General features: G+C 44.5%; 2 protein-coding genes across 2 annotated transcripts in view; both read right to left on the minus strand.

The window, feature by feature from the left end:
* The window catches only part of ppp1r21 (protein phosphatase 1, regulatory subunit 21), a 29,402-nt gene extending 21,053 nt beyond the window's left edge, over positions 1-8,349 (minus strand). The window contains exons 1-8 of the mRNA XM_007896833.2: positions 8,223-8,349; positions 7,095-7,268; positions 5,628-5,696; positions 4,343-4,489; positions 3,481-3,582; positions 1,777-1,941; positions 511-569; positions 326-420 (exon numbers count right to left, since the gene is read on the minus strand). Coding sequence (XP_007895024.1) covers positions 326-420; positions 511-569; positions 1,777-1,941; positions 3,481-3,582; positions 4,343-4,489; positions 5,628-5,696; positions 7,095-7,148 — 691 coding nt within the window. The 5' untranslated portion in view covers positions 7,149-7,268; positions 8,223-8,349. The remainder of the gene's footprint in view (positions 1-325; positions 421-510; positions 570-1,776; positions 1,942-3,480; positions 3,583-4,342; positions 4,490-5,627; positions 5,697-7,094; positions 7,269-8,222) is intronic.
* Positions 8,350-17,241: 8,892 nt separating this feature from the next.
* Positions 17,242-21,821, minus strand: part of foxn2a (forkhead box N2a) — a 42,043-nt gene continuing 37,463 nt past the window's right edge. Inside the window, exon 8 of the mRNA XM_042333169.1 lies at positions 17,242-21,531. Coding sequence (XP_042189103.1) covers positions 21,033-21,531 — 499 coding nt within the window. The 3' untranslated portion in view covers positions 17,242-21,032. The remainder of the gene's footprint in view (positions 21,532-21,821) is intronic.

Raw genomic sequence — 21,821 nt, forward strand, 5'->3', positions numbered from 1 at the left:
TATTACATGTGTGGAGTAAGGAAACTTACCCAAGGTTTTTCCATGCCTGGAATTGAACCCAGGTGTCTCCCTTGCAAGGCAAGTGCTCTAACCACTGAGCTACAGGACTCCGTAGCTCAGATCTAGTTACCCTAATAAGGCAACTTATCAATTTGTTACAATTGATCTTAAAACTCATGGTGATCCGCTCATTTTTGTTATAACCACATTTAAGCTGCAATAAAAAAATATTCACCAAAACATTGAGCAAAGTTTGTGGTCTTCCATTATACCAAGAGACAGACCTGGAATCACGAAACACGAAAAACAACAAAGAAAAACTCACTCGTGTCATTGAACGATACTTTTTCTTGAATGACACTGGCCGACTGGTCCAATCGACTGCTCAGATCGTCGTATGTATTCTTCAGCTGTTGCTGACTGTTTTAAAGAGATTCAAAACCGGTTACAAGTTGTGTAACAGTGTGGAATGATCGGTGGCAAGTAGCACAGGACAAATGATAGCCTTACCATTCCTCGGCCCTCAGCCTACATTCCTTTGCCTCTCTCTCCAACGACTGGGACTTCACCTGGGGGAGAAAACAGCAGGTTCTGTAAGAAAAGCTTGCAGCTGTCTTGTCACTTGTGACAGGGGTCTTTAAGTTACACCTGCGCATGTGGGTGCGGAATATTTCTGGACAAAAATCAGCCGCCTTCTAACTTTACAGCTCAGTCTAAAGGCTTATTGAACCTGCAAATCAGCAAATGATTCTGACATTTATGGGGCTTTTGAAACAGACTAATTATAATGACTAAACAGCTGATAATTATTTCCTTTCCTCCCATTTAAGGACACAGGAGGAGTTTTGATGAAGAAGACCTTTCAGCCCACTTGAACTCAACCTTCCACAATACCCATCTTACCGTTTATCTATTACAGCTTCAAGCCATTCCTTAAATGAGTCCCAACATCCTCGCCTTTGCAACCCATCTTGGCAACTCTTTCCAGCTGTTGATCACTTTCTTCAAATAAATACTTCCTGGCATCTGTCTTAAATGGTCCTTCACAACCCTGAATCCATGACCTCTTGTCCTGCTTGTCTATGCATATCTGAAGGTATTGCCTCTCTATTCATTAAGCAGCTTATGTACCTTTCTATAAGATCCTCTCTGAGGCAGCAGTTTTCAAGGTTGAAGAGTTTTAGCTTATCTAGTCATTTCCTCATAGTTCATCCCTCTGCATTAGAGAATCAGCCTTGTTGCTCCCCTATTGCTGTCTCCGAGTCTACGCAGCTTTAAGTTGCGTTTTAAAAGGAGTTACTTTTCTAAACATTAAACTTCAAAGCCTCATCTTCCCCCCGGAATACCGTGTTTTTGATATCTTTTAACTGTGCAGAGATTTTTTTTAAAAACCAATTTAAGATGTTTATAACGCATACAACAAACAGCTTGCATTTACACAGTGACCCTCACACAGGGTAGCGTCCCAGAGCACATCCGGAGCAACCACCTACCTTTCCCTGCTTTGAGGCTCGGCAATTGGCGTCACCGTCAAAGCGATGGAACGAAACGTGCTCAACACAGAGTGACCACTTCACCACACCACAAAGTAGAAACATCCAGTAATTCTGCAATGAGTTTTCAGAAACAAACCCTACCTTGCGAGCTCCCCCTAGTGGGTAAAGGAACAACGGGGCACTGAAAACCACAAAGCCAGATACCAATGGGGCTCAACTGTGATTCGAATTTTGCGTTGGAAAAACAATCCGCAGAGGAACTGATGACAGGCTAACCAACCTCCAGATTGGCTTTGTCGTTCTGGAGCTTCTCGATCATATCCATATATTTCTGGTTCAAGCCTTCAACTACAGCTTGATGCTGCGCGGTTTCTTTCTCCAACACGGCTAACCGCCCTCGAAGATCAGTCTCGATTTGTCCATGTTGCTCGTGGGCCTCGTGCACCTGTTTGTTTTAAGAAAAATCAAAGAATAATATAATAATAATCCTTGCATTTGATATCAAGTCTTCGAGACGTCTCAAATCGCTTCACAGAATAGACTGTAAAGTGAATTGACTGTGGGCGAAACGCAGCAGACAACTGCACACAGCAGTGTCCCACAAACAGTCGTGATGAGTGACCAAATTATTCTTATTTAAACCAAAAATTTTTATGAAGGGACTTTGAAGCGATCCATCAATCAATCCAGGTTCCTACCTACTGCAAGGTGAACAGAGGCGTGTGGAGTAAGGAACCCTGCCTAAGGTTGCACCCTGCCCGGGAATCAAAGCCAGGTCCTCTCGCTTGAGAGGCTAGTGCTCTAACCAATACTCTACAGGACTCTACGATTGTGTAGAGTGCGGATGTCTAATAACGGGAAGGCTTATTGTTTGCCTGGGTCACAAGCCATCTGTGAGATTACAGTCCAGATGGGTAACAGTCGGTCCAGATCATTGGGTGGGCAGCAGGGAGAGAAAAAACATTTCCTTAGCCAAGATTCCAATGTTACAGGTAAATCCTGGAATTTATTCAGACCCAGAGGAGAACTGCGAAGCCTGTACAGACCGACAACACAGCCAACACAGAATTGCTAACCCCAGGATGCTCCCCCCCACCCAATGCGTATGGTCGCATGGCTTCAGATTTGAGACGTCTAGAAGATGTGAAAAGCGCTATATCAAATGCAAGGATTATTATAACAATATTCTTATTAAATTGGCTCCCAAGTCTAAACTGCCAGTTACTGGAGCTGTGGGAGGGTTGGAGTGGAGGGTGGGAGAAAGAGTAGGGGAGCAAGTGGAGGATCGGTAACATTTAATTCCCTCGCCAAAACGTACATCACCAGAGCAATCAAGGAAGGAAAGTGGCCTGACATAGTTAGAAGTCCGTGAAGTGGAAAATTCAAGGTTGTATTTTCTATTGGAAAATTCACAGTAAACCCCAGGGTATCTGGGATTCATCCCTAACTGGATCAGGCTTGAAATGGAAAAAATATTTAAAAAATAATTCTTCTGGCTAGCCAGGTTTTTATTGTAATATATAACATAATAATAATCCTTGCATTTGATATGGCGCTTCATCGCATCTTCGAGATGTCTCAAAGCACTTCACAGAATATACTATAAAGTGTAGTGACTGTATATTTTGTGGGCGAAACACGGCAGCCAATTGCGCGTAGCGGTGTCAGACAAACAATCGTGGATTGAATGACCAAATTATTATTATTATTTTTTGAAGGAATCATTACTCCCGGAAAAGTGATCCGCCAATCAACTAACAACCAGGTCCCTACTTACTGCTGCTAAACAGTGGCGTGTGGAGTAAGGAAACTTGCCCAACGTTTCAAACCCAGGTCTCTCGGTTGCGAGGTGAGTGCTCTAACCACTGAGCTACAGGACTCCACGAAGTGTACTTTCTGTTCAAAATATTCCCTCCAAGATGGTCCTTCAATATTCACAATATCTTATGTAAAAGCCAATTTGGAAATCACAGGCCAGACTCACCTGTTTGTGCAGTCGTTCGTTTTCCTCAATCTTGTTCTGTAGATCTTCATCAAACACACTCTGTCGCTGCTGCCTCAATTGTGATGGAGAGTCATTACTCTTCTGTGTAGGAAACAATTCAAGAGTTATAGGTAACAACACCTTGCATTTAAATCGAGGATCTTTAGCAGCAAGAGCACACTGTCCAGTGTGAAACAAAGCTACACAGATAGGAAGGCCCTTAGTTACAATGGCTCTCCCCTCTTCCCCGTGGTACACTGATACTCATGATATCAGCTCGCACATGAATAACTGCCCTGAGGCACAAGTGGGTTTGCGTTTGACGCCTCAGAAGAGAAGCACAATATAGGTTTGAATCATGCATCAGCACCAAGATGAAGCTTTAGCTCTGAATTGCCAGAAGGCAAGTCACATGAAACATTCTGTTATCAGACACAACCTCATGAATAAATGGTGTACTCAAAGTAAGCATTTTACGACACCTAGGGAAACACAGCCTTTTAATGTTTGTGGACAACATGTGACAATGCAGAGATCCTCACTGAGACTAACACAAGCAGTATACAATGAGGCAGTACAAGGAGAAAACTCTTATCTAAGGTGCGGTGCTGGGACAATATACTGTCGGAGATGCCATCCATTGGATCTCACATTAAACCGAGAATCTGTCAGCCGAGCCTGTTCAGGCAGATCACTTGACTTCTTCACATATTTTAAAAACTGCTTGTGCTGGGGGTTATATCTAACATACAGTTCTTGGAAGCCCTCTTTAAGGCAGAAAGGTTAACAACATTTGAATCAAATAGTCACTGGATTGAGGCTCGCGGTTCTCAGGAGCTCAGCAACACTGCAGCTCTCTCACCTTGTTTTTTTTGCCCTTGGTCTCGCTGTTCACCAGCTCCTCCTGAAGTAGTTCAACGCGCTTTGCCAGCTGCTGATTGCGGAATGTCAAACTGTCCATTTCCTGCTGCAACTTTCTAACACTTTGGTCCTTCATCTTCAATTCCTCCTGTCGACAATGCAAAGACTGGAGGGTTAAATCTCTCTTTATCACCTCAAGGCTGGACTATGGAAACTCTCTCCTCGCCGGCCTTCCCGGCCCTCCCTCCACAAGGTGCAGGTCATTCAGAACTCTGCAGCTCGTGTACTGTCCCACACCAGACTTCGGTACCACATCCCTCCCACCCTCGCTCACCTCCACTGGCTCCCCATCCCCCAGAGGATCGAATTCAAGATCCTCATCCTCACCTACAAGGCCATTCACGGCCTCGCTCCCTCCTACCTCTCCAACCTACTATCCCCCTACCTACCTGCCCGTACCCTCCGTTCCTCTGGCTCCGGTCTGCTCCACATCCCCCGCCCTAACCGCTCTACGATCGGTGGACGCGCCTTCAGCCTCTCAGCCCCGAGGCTCTGGAACTCCATCTCCCAGTGCCTTCGCCGCTTCCTCCCTTTCCTCCTTCAAGGCCGGTCTCAAGACCTTTCTCTTTGACCGAGCCTTCAGCTCCCCTCTCGACTCTCTACCCCCTCCTCGCTCCCTCCCTTCCCTCCCCTCACCCTGACCATTTCCCCCCTGCTCGGGTCCTGACCCAACTGTCCAGCACCTTGAGACGTCCTCCCGACGTGAAAGGCGCTCTATAAATGGAATCTTGTCGTTGTTTAATCCATACAGAATCCTGATGCTGTCATCACTGAAAAAGTAAATAGAAGGAACGCACCAACAACAACAAAAACAATACATTACATTTGTACAGCGTCTTTCATTTCAGGAGGACGTTCCAAGCAGCTGGACAGTCAGGGATTTGGACCCGAGTAGGGGGTTGGGATCAGGTAAGGTGGAGGGCAGGTGTTCACCAAGGTCCACTCATGGAGTCTGCAAGAAAGCTTGGTCTCTTGTTCAGTTCCCAGCTGTCCTTCAAACCCTACATCCAGGAACTGACTCACCCACTCAACTTTCCATTATTTTCACAACATTGCCCACCTCAGCCAATACCTCTATCCCATGACACTACCCTGCGTGAAGGGTGCCTCTCCAAAGGCAGGTTGTTGTTGTTCCAACCACGCCCTCCACTCAGCGGACACCAACATGCTTTGGGTCATGTTCAATGAGATTGTATTGCACTCAATTTCAACACATCATAGGATACCTTTAGCGATGTACCATTGGCCTGTTCATCCACAACAGCTTTCTTTAGTACTTGGTTCTGAGCCCGAAGCTGAAATATTCAGAAAACACTTTTACAATCCCAATACTCAGCTACTCAGCAAACAAAAATCATAGCAAACAAGGGTTCACCAAGGTTCAAGTCGCACTTTCGATACAGCAAGCTACACAATGTTCAAGCAGAATGTTGTAAGGATCTGTGGGCACGAAAATAGCGGCAATGCTCCCATGCATTTCATGATGAGCTGTGCTGTTCACCAGGAAGCTTGCGGGGAGTTTCTGATACCTGCTATCCACCTAGTGAGAGCTCACACTTGAGTTTGCCAGATATCAAATGACCGACTGGTAACTTATCTCCTTGGGCTAGGGGGGGTGCGGGGGGGGGGGGGAATAGAGAGAGGAGTACATGGAGCCTCCTTGGAGCTGAACTGGCTCCAAGGTGACATACTTAGCAATGGAATGTTAGTGATCTTGGTAGTCCTGTTCCTGAGCCCACAATACTCCAGGTCACTGCTGATGGCAGCCCAGTCAGCCTGGCTAGGGAGGGGGAGGGATTCTGTCCACTCAGCTCCCATTAACTGTGTAAGTCAAAGCCCTAAAGGGTAGGCTGATCCTAGTTGTCAAGCAGCAGAAAAGCTTGCCAGACAGTGCTTTCAATTGTAAGCTACACAGTGTTAGCTGGTACCCCAACAAACACACACTCTGGAAACCCCAAGACTCAGCTCTTATCCCCAACCGGCACCTGATGCTCTTCGGAATAGGTAAATAAGAGAGTACAGATTCCAAGTGAGTGGACCAGGATTCGGTTCACGGGCAAGGCAAGTTTCCTTACTCCACAAGTCTATGTTTACCTATCAGTAAGTAGGAACCCGGATGTGAGTCGATTGGCAGATCCCTTTCCCGGGGGTAATTATGCCTTCAAAAAAAATAATAATTTGGTCACTCAATCCACGGCTGTTTCTAGGACACTGCTGTGCACAATTGACTGCCCCGTTTCAACAAAATATACTGGCAATTCACTTTAGTGTATTTTGTGAAGCGCTTTGAGACATCTACAAGACATGATAAAGGCACTATATCGAATGCAAGGATTATTATTATTACTATTCCAAACACAGGAGTTTTTACGTATAGGTGGGATGCATGAAACTCTTAGTCTGGTTTGGATTCTCTTAATGACGAGTTTCTGCATGTGCCAGATCAAAAACTATCGATTCCCAAATGTGCAGCGCGTCCATTGCAGATGTTATGATTGCATTAAAAATATCCCGTTGTGCAAATGGCCCACTCCAAATATATTCCATTCTCATAACCGTTGCAGTTGAGGGATTTATCTGCTACGATAGTGTCAGTTCGTTAACCTTACATCTCAAAATAAACTTTCTCTTTTTTTTAAATAATATAATGAAGACAGCAAAACAAATGAGCACCGAATCCCAAGAGGCCACACCTTGGAGTATTCCTGAGCGAGTTTCTGATACTTGGCTTGCAAGTCCGCCGCCATGGCGAGCTGGAAGTCGGTGAGCAGCTTGCCGGGAGCGGATCTCTCATCACTCAGCGGGTCTGGATTCCCAGGAGACCTGCATCTCTCCGCCCTTCACAACACACAGACCGACAGCAACATCTTTAAAAAGGAAAGGGGGAGGGAAGGAATGAGGCAGGTCTTGAAACCGAAGAGCGAGCGATGAAGAGAAGAAGCGAGCACTGAGTCAACTCTTTCACTCACTCATTTTCTCTCTCTCTCTCTCTCTCTCACACACACACAGTCTCACACACACACACTCTCACACATATACACACACACACTCTCTCTCGCACACACTCACTCACTCTCTTTCTCACTCTCTCTCACTCTCTCTCTCACACACACATACACTCTCTCACTCGCACTCTCACACACACATACACACACATATACACACACTCTCTCTCTCTCTCACATGCACTATCCCTCTCTCTGGACAGGCCCTGCTTTTTCCCTCCAAAACTCTGCAGCTCGTGTACTCTCGCGCCCCAGGCTCCGCGTCCCCATCACCCCCACCCTCGCCCGACTCCGCTGGCTCCCCATCCCCCAGAGGATCGAGTTCAAGATCCTCGTCCTCTCTTTCAAGGCCATTCTTGTGGAGTCCTGTAGCTCAGTGGTTAGAGCACTCGCTTTGCAAGTGAGAGACCTGAGTTCAATTCCAGGCAGAGGGCGAAACCTCGGGCAAGTTTCCTTACTCCACACAGAGCCTAATAATAATCCCTCCAAAACCCAAAACAATAATAAATTGGTCATTTTCAATCTACGACTGTTTGTGGGACATTGCTGTGCGCAATTGGCTGCCGCGTTCGCCCACAAATATACAGTCAATTCACTTTACAGTGTGTTCTGTGAAGCGCTTTGGGACGTCCTCCCGACGTGAAAGGCGCTCTCTATTAAGAGTGTCATTGTGGTGGAGGCGGTGGTGGTGTTGTGGTGGTTGAGGCCATGTTATGTTTCTGCCAATGTATTCAGTCGGACTGAGTTATACCTCCGTCTCTCTCTCTCTCTCTATCTATATATATATATATGTTTAAAGATGTATATATTATATACTTATGGCTGTGACGAATGCTCAGCGGGACTCTGACGGCGGGTCAGGCGGACGGACGAGCCTCCCGGCGGCACAGCTCCATCGGCTCCTGCCGTCCCCGCGCCTCCTTTGGCGTCGATCACTTCCGGCTCCTGCGCTGCGCTGCGCGCGCGCGCGAGGTTGGGGGTGGGGGGGGGTCAAAGGCCGACGGGCGATCACGTGCCCCGCGCTCACTCTCCCCCCCGCTTCCCTCGTCTCTCGCCCGCCCCTCCCATCCCCCCTTTCCGGCCCCGCCCCCGCCCACTCGCCCGCCACCCGGCCCGTCGCCGTAGCAACCAGCGCGCGTCGCCACGGTAACGCGTCACCGGCCCGGGCAGCCTCGTTCCGGCTCTGGGGCTCGCTCTCACGCGCTCACGCTCCACCCCCCCCCAACACACACACACACCCTCCCCCCGCCGCCGCGTCGCCCTGGCAACCAGCGTCACCGGCTCTCCAGCTCCTCCCCGCGGGGCGGGGCGTGACGTGACGTGACGTGACCAGGCGGTGGGCGAGCGCACCACGTGACCCCGAGTCCTGTGGTGACCCGTTACCACGGCAACCGGTCACTCCAGGCCGCTGGGCCCCCGCGTTACACACACAACACACACAACACACACAAAAAAGTTAACTTGGAATACGTATTATGTTTCTGTTTCTATTTCTATTTTCTCTCTCTCACAATCGGCAAAGAAAAGGGGGAAGAAATGGTGCACTTGACGTGGGTGAGTCCGACTTTGCTCTCTGTATTTTTTTTTGGAGTGACTTCGTTGCTCCTCCAAATCACTCTCTCTCTCTCCCTCTCTGTGTGTGTGTGTGTGTGTGTGTCCTTCTGAAGTGACTGCGACGTGAGACCTGACTCGTCGTCTTAACTTTTATCACTTGTATTTATTTGTTTGTTTGTTTGCTTTGCTTGTGTGTGTGTGTGTGTGTGTGTGTGTTTGTTCTTATTGGTTCTCATTGCACCACCAGACAGCAGAATAAATCCTGACTTTCATCTCTTGGGACATTTTGGGGTTACTCCTGACACCCCCCCCCCCCCCCCCCCACACACACACACACACACCCCACCCACACTAAAAAGCAAGGATGGATGACAGTAAACTAGAAAAAAAAGGTAAGAGATCTATCTATCTATCTATCTATCTATCTATCTATCTATCTATCTATCTATCTATCTATCTATCTATCTATCTATCTATCTATCTATCTATCTATCTATCTATCTATCTATCTATCTATCTATCTATCTATCTATCTATCTATCTATCTATCTATCTATCTATCTATCTATCTATCTATCTATCTATCTATCTATCTATCTATCTATCTATCTATCTATCTATCTATCTATCTATCTATCTATCTATCTATCTATCATTCATTCATTGGTGTTGTGTTTATATTACAATTAAAAACAACACACTCTTAAGGTATGTTACGAGACAGAAACGTATATATTGGTTTTGAGATGATCTGCAGTTTGTGACAGTGATAATAATGATCCTCGCATTTGCTGTAGCCCCTCATCACACCTTCGAGACGCCTCGAAGCTCTTCGCAGAATGTACTGTAAAGTGAATCGACTGCATGTTTTGTGGGTGAAACGCTAATATCTCGTCCCACGTGTCTCATTTTGCTCTTTTGTAATGTATCCGTACTCTGTTCTCCCTCTTCCTTCCCCTCTTTTAAAGCCTGCTTTAAGATGGCCTCTTTAACAACAACTTGCACTTACATAGCGCCCTCCCCGCAGGGTAACGTCTCAGAGAGTTTAACAGTGACAGATCCTGACTCCGAGCCGGGGAGCGGGGAGGTGACTGTAAGAATGGTCGAACAGGACGGTTTTCAGGTGGGTCTTGGAAAAGGGTTGAGAGGGAACAAGATAGAAGGATTGAGGGAGATTGTTCCAGTGTTTAGGGACATATGGCTCAAAGCGCGACCTCCAATGGTGGGGTGGAGGGTGTGAGGGACAAGCAGGAGGTCGGTGCCCCGTCGAGTGGAGGCACCGGGAGGTGGATTGGGAAGTGAGGAGGTCAGAGAGGTCGGGAGGTGCCAAAGAGTGATGGGATTTGAACATGAGCGTGAGGACCTTCAAGTCGATCCGTTCGGCAATGGGGAGCCAATAGAGACTGGCCAGAGCTGGTGAGAGCTTCAGCGCCTTGGGACATCCTCCTGACGTGAAAGGCGCTTTATAAATGGAATCTTGTTGTTGTTGTTGAGATGTAGGTACGGAGCTTGGTCTGGGTAAGTATGTGGGTGGCAGAGTTCTGAATGAGCTGGATCTTGTGAATGGTGGAGCTGGGGACACCGGCGAGGAGTGTGTTTGAATAATCCAAGCGGGAGGTGACAAACTCATGCAATGGGGTTTCGGCTGCATTTGTCCACATTCAGCTGCAGGAAGTTTGCACTCATCCAGGCCCTGACGTCTGCCAGACAAGCTGATGGAACATCGGCGGACCTGGGGTTGGTACTGGAGGAGGCAAAGTAGATTTGTGTGGAAAGTTACACGTGGAAGGTTATGCATGTATGCAGATGACATCGCCCGGAGAGACCATATAGATAAGGAAAAGAAGAGGGCCAAGGACGGAGCCCTGGTGTGTCCTGCAGGTGACCGGGCGGGGGCAAGAGGAGAAACCATTTGCCAAGATGAAATAGAGGCAGTTAGTTGAGTAGGACTCGAACCATGCGAGTGCAGTCCGACTAAGGTGGATGAGGGAGGAGAGCCAGTGGAGGAGGATGGCGTGGTCAACTGTGTCAAACGTGGCAGAGAGATCCAGGAGGAGGAGGAGGAGGCAGAGGGAGTCCTGGTCACAGATGGAGAGGACATAGTTTGTGACTTTGACAAGCGCTGTCTCTGTGCTGTGGACAGGGCGAAAACCAGATCGCAGAAGCTAGAGCAGGGAGTGGAGGGAGAGGTGTGACCGAAGTTTAACCGGGAGAGGTTCAACCGCACGTTAGGTCATCTCTCCCCCTCCCTCCCCCAACCCGACTGCCCAGACAGTTGTGAAAAGTGCTTTGAGGCGTCCTTCTGACATGTAAGGTGCTATATAAATTTAAATTGTATTGTACAGGGTGACCAAAAAGTCATAATATCATTACAATGTCTAATAAAGTTTTAAAGAAATGATGATGAAATACAGTAAATTATTATTAAAACAAATGGTCTCATGACTTTTTGGTCAGTCTGTACATTCCCTTTTAAAAGAATATAGGACAGCAAAAGCAGTTTATCAAACTCTGATGGCTCATCAGTAAAGTGTGTGAAATTGGTGTGAAATTGACCTATAAAGTCCAAGAAGGCCCCTCTCTTCTGTGCTGATCTCAGGCAGGAACGACTGTACAGTTAGTCTCAGCCGCGCTGGACCGGGAGATGTGGGGGGGATCAACTGTTCCTGATTGTGGATGATGTCCGGTGACCCCCTGCTGGAAAGTGAATGCTTATGTATGTATGTACTTATGTATGTATGTACTTATGTATGTGTGTATGTATGTGTGTGTATGTATGTGTGTGTGTGTGTGTGTATGTACGTACGTATGTATCAGGATTAGGGTCTATGACCGCAGTACTTAAGAGAGCCAATTTAAATAGCTGGATTTGTCACGCTTGTCACGCGTGTCCTTACTGTGTTATATTGTGAAATGTCCATTTTAAAATGTAAATGTTCAGCTTTTTCATCACTTTCCAACTGCTAGTCTGAGCTTGCTGGAAGGAATGTAATTGATAGTGATGGGGATGATTATATAGCACATCACTCTATATAATGTAGCCTGGCTATTGACTCATCCTGTAATAGTGTTTTGGTTGAGGTTAATCGAAGGATATTTGACGGGGGTAACAATGCAAAGTTTCATAATGGATTTGATAATTATTCAATGTATTTTTGAATATTATGAACCATTGCATTTCCAACTCAATATATTGTAGCAGCTTCTTCTTTGGTTCGTTATAAGATAGTACTATATTTACAAACCTAATTTTTAAAAATATACATATAGCAAAAACTGGAACTAAAGTGTTATGTCGGCACGATACATAAATGCATAGCTTTGCACAGACTTGATGGCGGAGGGGAGAGAGAGCCCTCTTCTCTCTCTCCCCTCCGCCATCAAGTCTGAGAATGTGTATAACAATGTCGTAGTGTGGCTTTGACGCATACTAATGCTATGTGTGAGGCTCTAACTTTCAGACAAACCTGCTATCCCACATGAATACAACGTTAAGCCTACCGATGACATTGCGTGATAGTATAATTGCTTAAAAGTATAGCACGCAACACGTAGCATGGAAAGAAAAGATTGCAACATGAAAAGCAGTTTGATGCTTTTATGAGCTTTTGATGTGCAAGCAACAACGTAAGCTTGGATAAGATTTCAGGGAAGAGCTGAGCAACATCTGTACTTCCCAGGTAATGACTATCTTTTCAGAGTATGTGTTTGTTCACCAAGCAAATGTGCTGACAAGATTTCAAGCCCCGCCTGGGATATGGACAAAAAATGAATTTCAGGCTCCATTAAACGGAATTCACTGTGATTATAGACCCTAGAAAATTTCCCCAGGAGATCACATATACCTTTTTGATGGAATTGGGGGTAACGTTTCCAGATGTAGTTTCTTTTACTAGAATATTGTCCGTGTAGGTTCCCATCATCAGAACAACCCTGTTGGAAGGACTCCAGGCCAGGAGGTACTCAGAGCTCAACTCGAAACTGGAGCTCGACTGTATACAAAAAGTGAAAACTATGTGAGAATTTTTTCTGAATGGGAAGAAGAAATTATGAATTTACTTAAAAGTCTCCGTCAGCAGAAGCGCCTCTGTCAGAAGTTGGCAGCAGTGTATTTGAAAAGCCACCCTATTTAGAAATGTGTGTTTATGGTTAAATCGTTGTACATAAAATGGTGGTAGTGAGAGTATCCTCTTCCATTTTGGGCAGCACAACGTGCGTTAGTCCAAGTTCTTGTTCTCTGCATTAGTTCTGATGTTGCTATGTAACACTAGAGGGCACTCTCATGGCAATCATTGGATCTGGAGAACTGTAGCTCAGTGGTTAAGAGCACTCACCTTGCAAGCGAGACCTGGGTTCGATTCCCAGCGGGGGTGAAACGTTGGGCAAGTTTCCTTACTCCACACACACGCCTGTTTACCTAGCAGTAAGTAGGAACCCGGTTGTTAGTCGATGGCGGATCGCTTTCCGGGGGTAATAATTCCTTTAAAAGTATAATAAATCGGTCACTTCAATCCACGATTTTTTGTGGGACGCCGCTGTGCACAATTGGCTGCCGCGTTTTGCCCATAAAATATACAGTCGATTCACTTTACAGTATATTGTGAAGCGTTTTGAGGCGTCTCGAAGACGCGATAATGTGATATATCAAATGCAAGGATTATTATTATTACTGTACAGTAAGTACTCAGAGTAACACAAACTTTTATCATGTGCTGCCACTGAGTAACATTTTAAGGCGGTTTTCATAGAATCAAAGAAAGTATAGCACAGGAGGTTATATCAAACCTTTGCTAGTGCGCATTCCACTGGAGCAGACGATGCTAATCCCAATTGTCTGCTTTCCTGTCAACATGTTGCTTTCTTGTCAGCATGTTTTAAATTTCCTGCTTTTATGGAAGAGTGCATGATGAAAGAGTATACCAAATAATAATAACCCTCGCATTTGATAAAGCACCTTATCACGTATTGAAGACAACAAAGTGTTCGCAGGATTTACTGAAAGTATAATGACTTTTTTTCTGGCAAATGCAGCAGCCAGACTGTTGCACACAGGACTGTTGACCAGGACATTGGTGAAATTGCCTTCTCTTCACCTTCACACCAATCACAACCCAAAAAGAACAAGAGGCTGTAGATCAAAATAAAGACGGTGAATGCTGGAAATCTGAAATATAAACACAAAAATGTTGAAAATCCAGAACAGATCAATCAGTATCAGAAAGAGAATTAAGATTATAGTAGGAATCTTAATAATAAATTAAATAAGCAATAAAAATATTAAGTCACTCAATCCACGACTGCTTGTGGGACGCTGCTGTGCACGATTGGCTGCCGCATTTTGCCTACAAAACATACAGTCAATTCACTTTACAGTATATTCTGTGACGCGCTTTGAGACGTCTCAAAGACATAAGGCGCTATATCAAATTATTATTATCTTTCACAGTATAAAAGGTCATGGCTTACATCAGGTACTTCTATCTTTGACTTTGAAGCCTATGTGCAAACAGCAGCAGGGTCTGAGTTTCGAGGAGCTGTGAATGATTAATGCTAGAAGCTAGTCAAATGCAAGGATTATTATTATTATTACTTAAGTAATGATACATGAGTTAAGTGGAACATACATGCATCTTGCTGCCTCTGGAGCTGCCAGTGTAAAGGAAGTGTCCTCATGAAGGTGTCGCAAGATTAGTGGTGGAAGCTTAAAAACAGGGTTTTGACTAGCAGTAAACAGGAAGGGAATGGGAAGAATCCCAGCTCCCAGTTACTGGTCTACTCCTCCGTGTCTTGCTGACATGTCAGGCTGTCTGGTTCATTGTCAGCAGTGCCTTCAGTATTGTAAAATCCAGTAACCGGATTACTGAGACTACCACAGAGGATCCACTCAACTCTACAATTTACTCGCCAGAAATGTCACCTTGGACACCAGCCCTCCAACTGGCTGATAATGAACCAGCCAGCGTGATGCAGGGAATATATGACATGGGCATACCAAGGACACAGATGAAAGCAAGAGGGATTTCATTCTCCAACCAACTAACAAAAAGACATAACTGCACAAATTTAATTGTAGCCATCATTTTACAAACAAAAAAGTTTATTCAATAATTACCATATGTATGCAATTTGCATATCTTTGGTGAAAATAAACAATATAAAACTTTTTAATTAACAAAGGGTAGCATACAAGTTTCTGCAGGTGTAATTAAACAGTTTTAAAACATATAGGTTCAAACAACCTTTACAAGAATTGGGTTGGCATCAGAAGGTTTTGGTATAACTTGCATCACAAGCAGTCACACAGCACAAATTCAGTAACTTAGATAGTCATGTGTCCCCTTCGTTCCACTGCAATGTCGTTTGACAGCATTTCCAAGGATAGATTGAATATTTAAAACACTGCTACAAATTTGCCCCCCTGGGCAGGGGAAGGAGAAATCAACCATTCCTGATCTCCATCCAGTGCCCTATTGGAAATGTGCTTACATTGATATAAAAGGAAATGATTTGGCTCAACAAAGACGTTTCCCCCGTCCCTGTCTTATAACCTGTATAGTATTGTACCTGCATCTTTATACTGGGAAATCCCATCCATTAAGACGTAGGAAAAAGTTGCTATTTTTTAGTGATCAACATAGGTTAGACACACCAAGAATTTGCCACGTGTGAGGTGATGAAGGGCAGCCAACACCTGTGGACTCTACCCCAGCATATGAGAGAGGAAGGGAAAAACTAAATTTAAAACAATAAAAAAGCTATTTTGGCAATTAAAATTGAGCTCTCATTGAGTAATTTATATTTTGAGACGGGTCTTGATGGAGGCAAGGGAGGGGGTGATGCGGAGGGACTGCGGGACTGAGTTCTAGAGGGTGGGGGCAGAGTGGCTGAAGGCCCGCCCGCCAATGGTGGGGTGTGCGAGGCGGGGGACGTAATTTTCCAAAATTCTGCACAGTCTTAAATTTTACGACAAAATAGTCTTATAAGCCTAAGACTCGATGGAATTTTAGACCTCCATCTCTTTCACACAAGGTCCTAATTCTATCCCACAATTACCCGAGTCAGCGCCTTTGGACGCCCTCCTGATGTGAAAGGCGCTACACAAATGTAATTTGTCGTGGTTGTGGAGTAGCTGGCCCAAACTGTAAATACTCTGTATATAGACAGATGGGACACATAATAGAACCAAATATAAATTACTTGATGAAAACTCGGGCAGAATGCCATGGCTCATGCAAAAAAATAAAACGTACAACATTGTGAAAAGTTGTGACAATAAAATAAGCAAATCCCACTCAAGTTACCCGATTCAAAATATACCCTGATATTTTTCTTCCCCAACATCTCTTGATGGTATGTTCTCAGAGGATTTCTCTCCGAACATTCTCATTGGTGTCAATAGAGTTGTGGAAACACCACCACTTTTCCTCCGCTTCCTTATCCCCTTCATTAAAAGAAAGCTAAATCCTTAGCCTCAACATGAAGAATGACAAGGTACCAGAAAGCTGTTGGCGCACAAGGAACTCCACACCAGCTTGACAGCACCTCCAGAAAAAGTAAAGTGTCATAAAGATGTATGAAGTGTCATTGTTGCTAAAACAGCCACAGATTTAACGTAATGCCAATGCTACATATAAATTGCAATCAAAGGTGGAAATCGCAACTATCCATTCCCCCCTCCCCACCCATACACACACAACTTAAGTGCTCCGAAACTCTAACCCGCATGAAGGGCACTATGTAAATGCAAGTTGTTATTGAAATATGATATTGGGTTGCACAAAACACTTAAGTCTTATTCTTTCTCCCCTCCCTATTTGCATTACTGTATTGCTCTGATCAACAATAATAAATTACATTTGTATAGCGCCTTTCACAGCAGGAGGACGTCCCAAGGTACTGTGTAGCTTTATTTTCAAAATGTATTCAAAGAGAGCAACTCGTTTGCTTAAATATCCTTCCCAATGAGCTGATACAAAATGGTCAAATTAATGTCAATGGCCCTAGCAGCCACATGGGATGCAAGTCTTTGTGCCAATACAACACAATCACAGGTTTAGGGAACTTTTATCTTGTGAGCTGTTTAGATATCGATTCCCTTATCCCTCACTACACCTCTCATGAAGGATAATGAAGTTTTTAATTACTGTGCCAGTCAATTTCTTACCTTTCTTTCTCTTCAAATTTAGTGAACGTATGATAAGTAACAATAAGGTTTTTGTCGCAAAATATGCAGTCAATTCCTTCACAGTATATTCCGTGAAGCACTTTTGAGACATCTCGAAGACATGATAAGGCGCCATATCAAATGCAAGGATTATTATTATAATAAAGAAGTTATGTTACACTTGGGTGGATTTAGGTAAAATCTGTGGCTGTTTTAGCAACAAGAAACTCTGTAAACATAAGTTTTGAAAATGAGGAAATGGCAGAGTTTTTTTATTTAAAAAAAACCTTAATGAGACATCATTGCTGACCACCAGATGGCAAAGTAAAGGCAGGTAACCAGTATATCCCTGTTTCTGAGACCAGGAACCATTTTGTGTGCTGGTATGGTCAGCCATCTTGAAATCTGTTCATTCTATAGGTGAGTTTCATTTATATTTTAAAAAAACTGTTTTCTAAACTCTGCATCTTTGCTGTACATTTTTTTTAAAGTAATGATATAATTTAAAGAAAAAACTATAGGACAATAGGAAGTATTCTTCAGCGTTCAAGAAGCCCAGCTGATCTTCCCAGGTGTGTTGGAAGATTAGTTACGCTCATTTCAAGGATGGGAGATTCCTAGGTCAGGCTATTATTTGTGTGTATGGTCACAGCTATTTCCTATGTGTATTTAAGTACACTGCGATTTGCATTAAAAAGGAAGACGATTTTTGGCAAGTGCTCCTAGATGTATAGACGTATCACAACACAGAGGAGTTCAATGCCACAATTAACTTTTCAATTGACTGGACAGACCACCTCCTGTCACATCTTCTGAATGCAGAGAGGAGGAGGTGGTGCTGGAAGCTTAGGAAACGTGCCAATAAATCTCGGATCTTAAAAACACAAAGTTTGATGTGGAACCATTTGCTGAATGAAGAAACCATTTGCAGCAAAGAGGAACGGTGTGATGAGATGATGATGATGAGAATCTAGAGGGAATGTATTCCCCTGTTGAGTGTTTTAGCAAGATTCTGAGGAGGAAAAGGTGGATTGGTAAAAAAAAGGTAACTTAAAACGTTCTGGTGACAAAGAAGCTTTAAAAATACCCCAGTTGAATGCTATTGCTATTTGTGTATCACACCTCTAGACCCAAAGGGGGACTTTACATGCAATTGAATCATTTTGCTGTCAGAAAGAGTTTGTGCTGTTGAAAAAAGCAACATCTGGAATTGGTCCCAAAGGAGTGATGAACAAGCTCAGGAACTTTCAAACTATTGTGCTTTAAAATTGTCTGACACGCCACTGTATCATTCCCTATCTAAAGACCAGGAGGTGAACTATTCCTGGGTCACTTGCAATACCAGCAACTAGGTGCTGTGCAACAGGCCTAGTCTGGTTTGTCCTCAGTTTCTCTTCATTCATACGGATGGGGAAAAATCAACCTCACTCAGTCATGAAAACCTGTGAAGAGCCACATTCCACACGTATACGATGCTGATGAACCACTTCCCAGGATTCTATCTAAAAGCTGCATCAGACATGTCCTCGTTTGTAAAACACAGATGCACATTACCCCATTGTGGATTTTTTTTCCTTTACGTTGTAAAAACACTTGGTGATTGACTGAAATCTGGCAAAGAGATTACCGTCAGGAAATGACTGCATTAACTAGCAGCTCAAATCCATGATGCAACGTTTCCTACAATGGTACACACAGAAAATGAAAACTCTCCACCCACACTCTCCCTCGGTACACCGTGTACTTCAACACTGGACTAGTAAATGGTTTCATATCTGTACCATTATTTGGACACGAATCCCTCACTCTCTCCCCAATAGCAATACCAACAAAACTGCTCACATTTGACTGATCCCAAGTCAAAGGAGGTTTACCTTTTAATTCGGAATTACGAGAAACGATAATATGCATCTGGCACTGGCAATGAGCCCAGCCTCCCTCCCACCACTGCTGTTAGTACTTGCATATCCTGGAGCTAATCAAACATATTATTTGCCATATCCTCATGTATTTCCTCCAAAATAATATTCCTCTTCCACTGACCCTTAAAATGGAGTAGCATTTTGTTTTGTAGTGTTAGACCTACAATTTCTGAAAGTCCTGTACACCTGAGATCAAAGCTGGTTGTAATGATCAGGTTTTCCATGAAGATTTATTTACATTTTATGAGGGTTCTGTATGAGCGGGTTGAGACAAAAGCAATGCACATTACATCAGCAGTGACAGAATACCATACTGCTTATTGGTAAAGAGAACAGAAGGAGGAAGCACCCCAGTGCCAAGGACTCTTGTCAGCAAATGCAGGAAAATAAATGGTATCTAATCAGATTAGAAAATGCACCAGCTCGACCCAAACCAAAACAGAGTTGGAATTGGTTAATGCTGGTGGACAGGGCTTTGGAAAGGTTTCAGAATTGATGAATGTTTTGTACTATTAAACCATTCCCTGAGATTTGATTGGGCTAGAGGTGAGGGATTGCACTTGTGGCAGCAATGCTCTGTACCATAGAGTAGCAGGAGATGGATTTGCATGAGCAATATGGCAAGATTACTGTTTCAATCAAACCCATGTGGTGAAAATGCTGAACTGGATGAGGGAGGGGGAGTAGCAGGAAGGGTACACAGAAAGACAACTCAAATGGTTCTACCTTGATTTGGGTGCAGGACAGATCATGTTACTGTTCCCTTCTCAGTGAAGTGTCTGGTGCAGAGAAACAAGAGTAAAAAAACTTCCACAGAATGGCATACAATGAAAAACACAAGAACAGTATATTAAGCGATCCGATAGTGAGTCGCAAAGCAAAGTAGGGTGTCATTGACCACCGACTCATTTATAAAACACCCCCAAGCTCCCGCCCCCTGAATTGGATCACAGTCTTGCACCTCACCACACCTGCTATTTTGCTTTTCGTGTATACATGTGTTACGGAGTTTAACTTTGTACATGTAAACGCAGCTACCACCCTCGGCAGGCTGACCCCATTCTATGTGCTCCGAGCTGTTGGCAGAGGTACACTGAACCCCCAGAAAATTACTCCACTACCAGGCGAGTCCCCAGATGAGGATGGCAGAGTTATTCACTATGCATTTTATGTAAATTTGAGGTGGCTTCTTTTTTGAAAAGTTTCGTATTTAAAAGCAGCCATTTTTTTAAATTCCTCCCTCCCAACGAATAATGTCTATCGTACTGTTCTCTAGAAACCACAAAAATGCACCAAAACATTTTTTTTAAAAAAATTATAACCCAACTGCATAGCAATTTTAAAATTTTACTTAAATGTTAAGTGCAGCCCTGTCACTGGTTATTAAAACATGGACAATTTTGAATTTTCTTAAAACTTTATTTCAAATTGGCAGGGATGTACTGTAACTGTTCTCTTGGAACCAAGGACTTGAGTGGGAAAGAGTTTGCTTATGTGGTAGAGAGTTTTAAGGTTTTAAATATTGTCACCAACCTGCTGGATTTGAGACGTACACTGTTATCTCAAAATGCTGGAAATATTGCAAAGCCCCACACCCCTTCTTGCTCTGAATAGTGAGGTTTAACCCCCCCCCTCCCCCCATTTTTAATATATATTAAAAAGAAAACACTTTTGTGCCTCTCCAACCACTACTTGAAAATTTAACCAATAAAACAAGGTCTGAACACCTACTTTTGACATGCATGGCAGTTACATTGCATGTGATGGTTCCCATAAAGTCCACTTTAAGAACATGTGCCACCCACGAGGAAATTCTCGTTTGCAGAAAGATGCAGCACATGGCAGTTTATGTAGCCGGGCAAAAACAGCCTCAGTCATAGTATGGCTTTTGTCTTCCTCTGAGAAGATTTCCGATGAAGAAATATTGCCACATTTTGCACACAATGGCAGGGGGAAGGGAATTGGGGAATGGAGAGAAGTGGGTGGCTATTTCACTCCACGTTTTTCACTCCGGCTCTTTCCCGGTTTACCGACCAAAGAATCCAGGCACATATGGATCCCGGCGAGGTGGAGGAGCGACCCGGCTGCCTCCTTCAGCTCGTCGTCAACCTCGTGCTGTGCCGCTTTACAGCTTTTCCCGGGCAAGTGCAGTGTCCCAGAGCCACTGCTGGCCCGACGCTGGGCTTTGTAAACTCTGGGCCCCAGCGGGTCACTTGATTCGTCCTCGCAGTCTTCAACTCCAGACTCATCGCTGTGGAAGCCATCGCTGCCATCGCTGCCCCCGCGGCTGGCTTTCGGGACACACGCGTAGACCTCCTCAACAGAGGAGAAGGACGAAATACTGGACCTGGACTCGCTGCGCTGGGAGGTGGCGCCAGCCCCGTTTGCGCTGTAATTGTGATCTTCTTTCGGATCGCCACTAACGTCCGATAACCCAGATAGGCGTTGGCCGGTCTGATGCGATGGAGGCGTGACCAGGCCCTCCCTGAAACAAAAGAAATAAAAATGAAGACAAATGAAGGTTGAGATCATTTGATTTTACCTAGTTGACTAAACGTTACACCTTCTGCTACAGTGAAGAGACTAAATTTGAACATAAAGCTGCAGGGAGACTTTCAGTCAATTATTCTAAAGCTCAGGTGGCCCAGTGGACACCAGGACATGGAGGTTGCAGGTTCAAATCCCAGCCTGCATTCAGTTAATTGAAAGCCAGAGTCAGCTACTATTTAGCTGTGTTCCTGATCGCTAGCAGTTCCGCTGTTGGAACGTGCACAA

Source organism: Callorhinchus milii, unplaced genomic scaffold, assembly GCF_018977255.1.
Source record: "Callorhinchus milii isolate IMCB2004 unplaced genomic scaffold, IMCB_Cmil_1.0 Scaffold3, whole genome shotgun sequence".
Lineage (NCBI taxonomy): Eukaryota > Metazoa > Chordata > Chondrichthyes > Chimaeriformes > Callorhinchidae > Callorhinchus > Callorhinchus milii.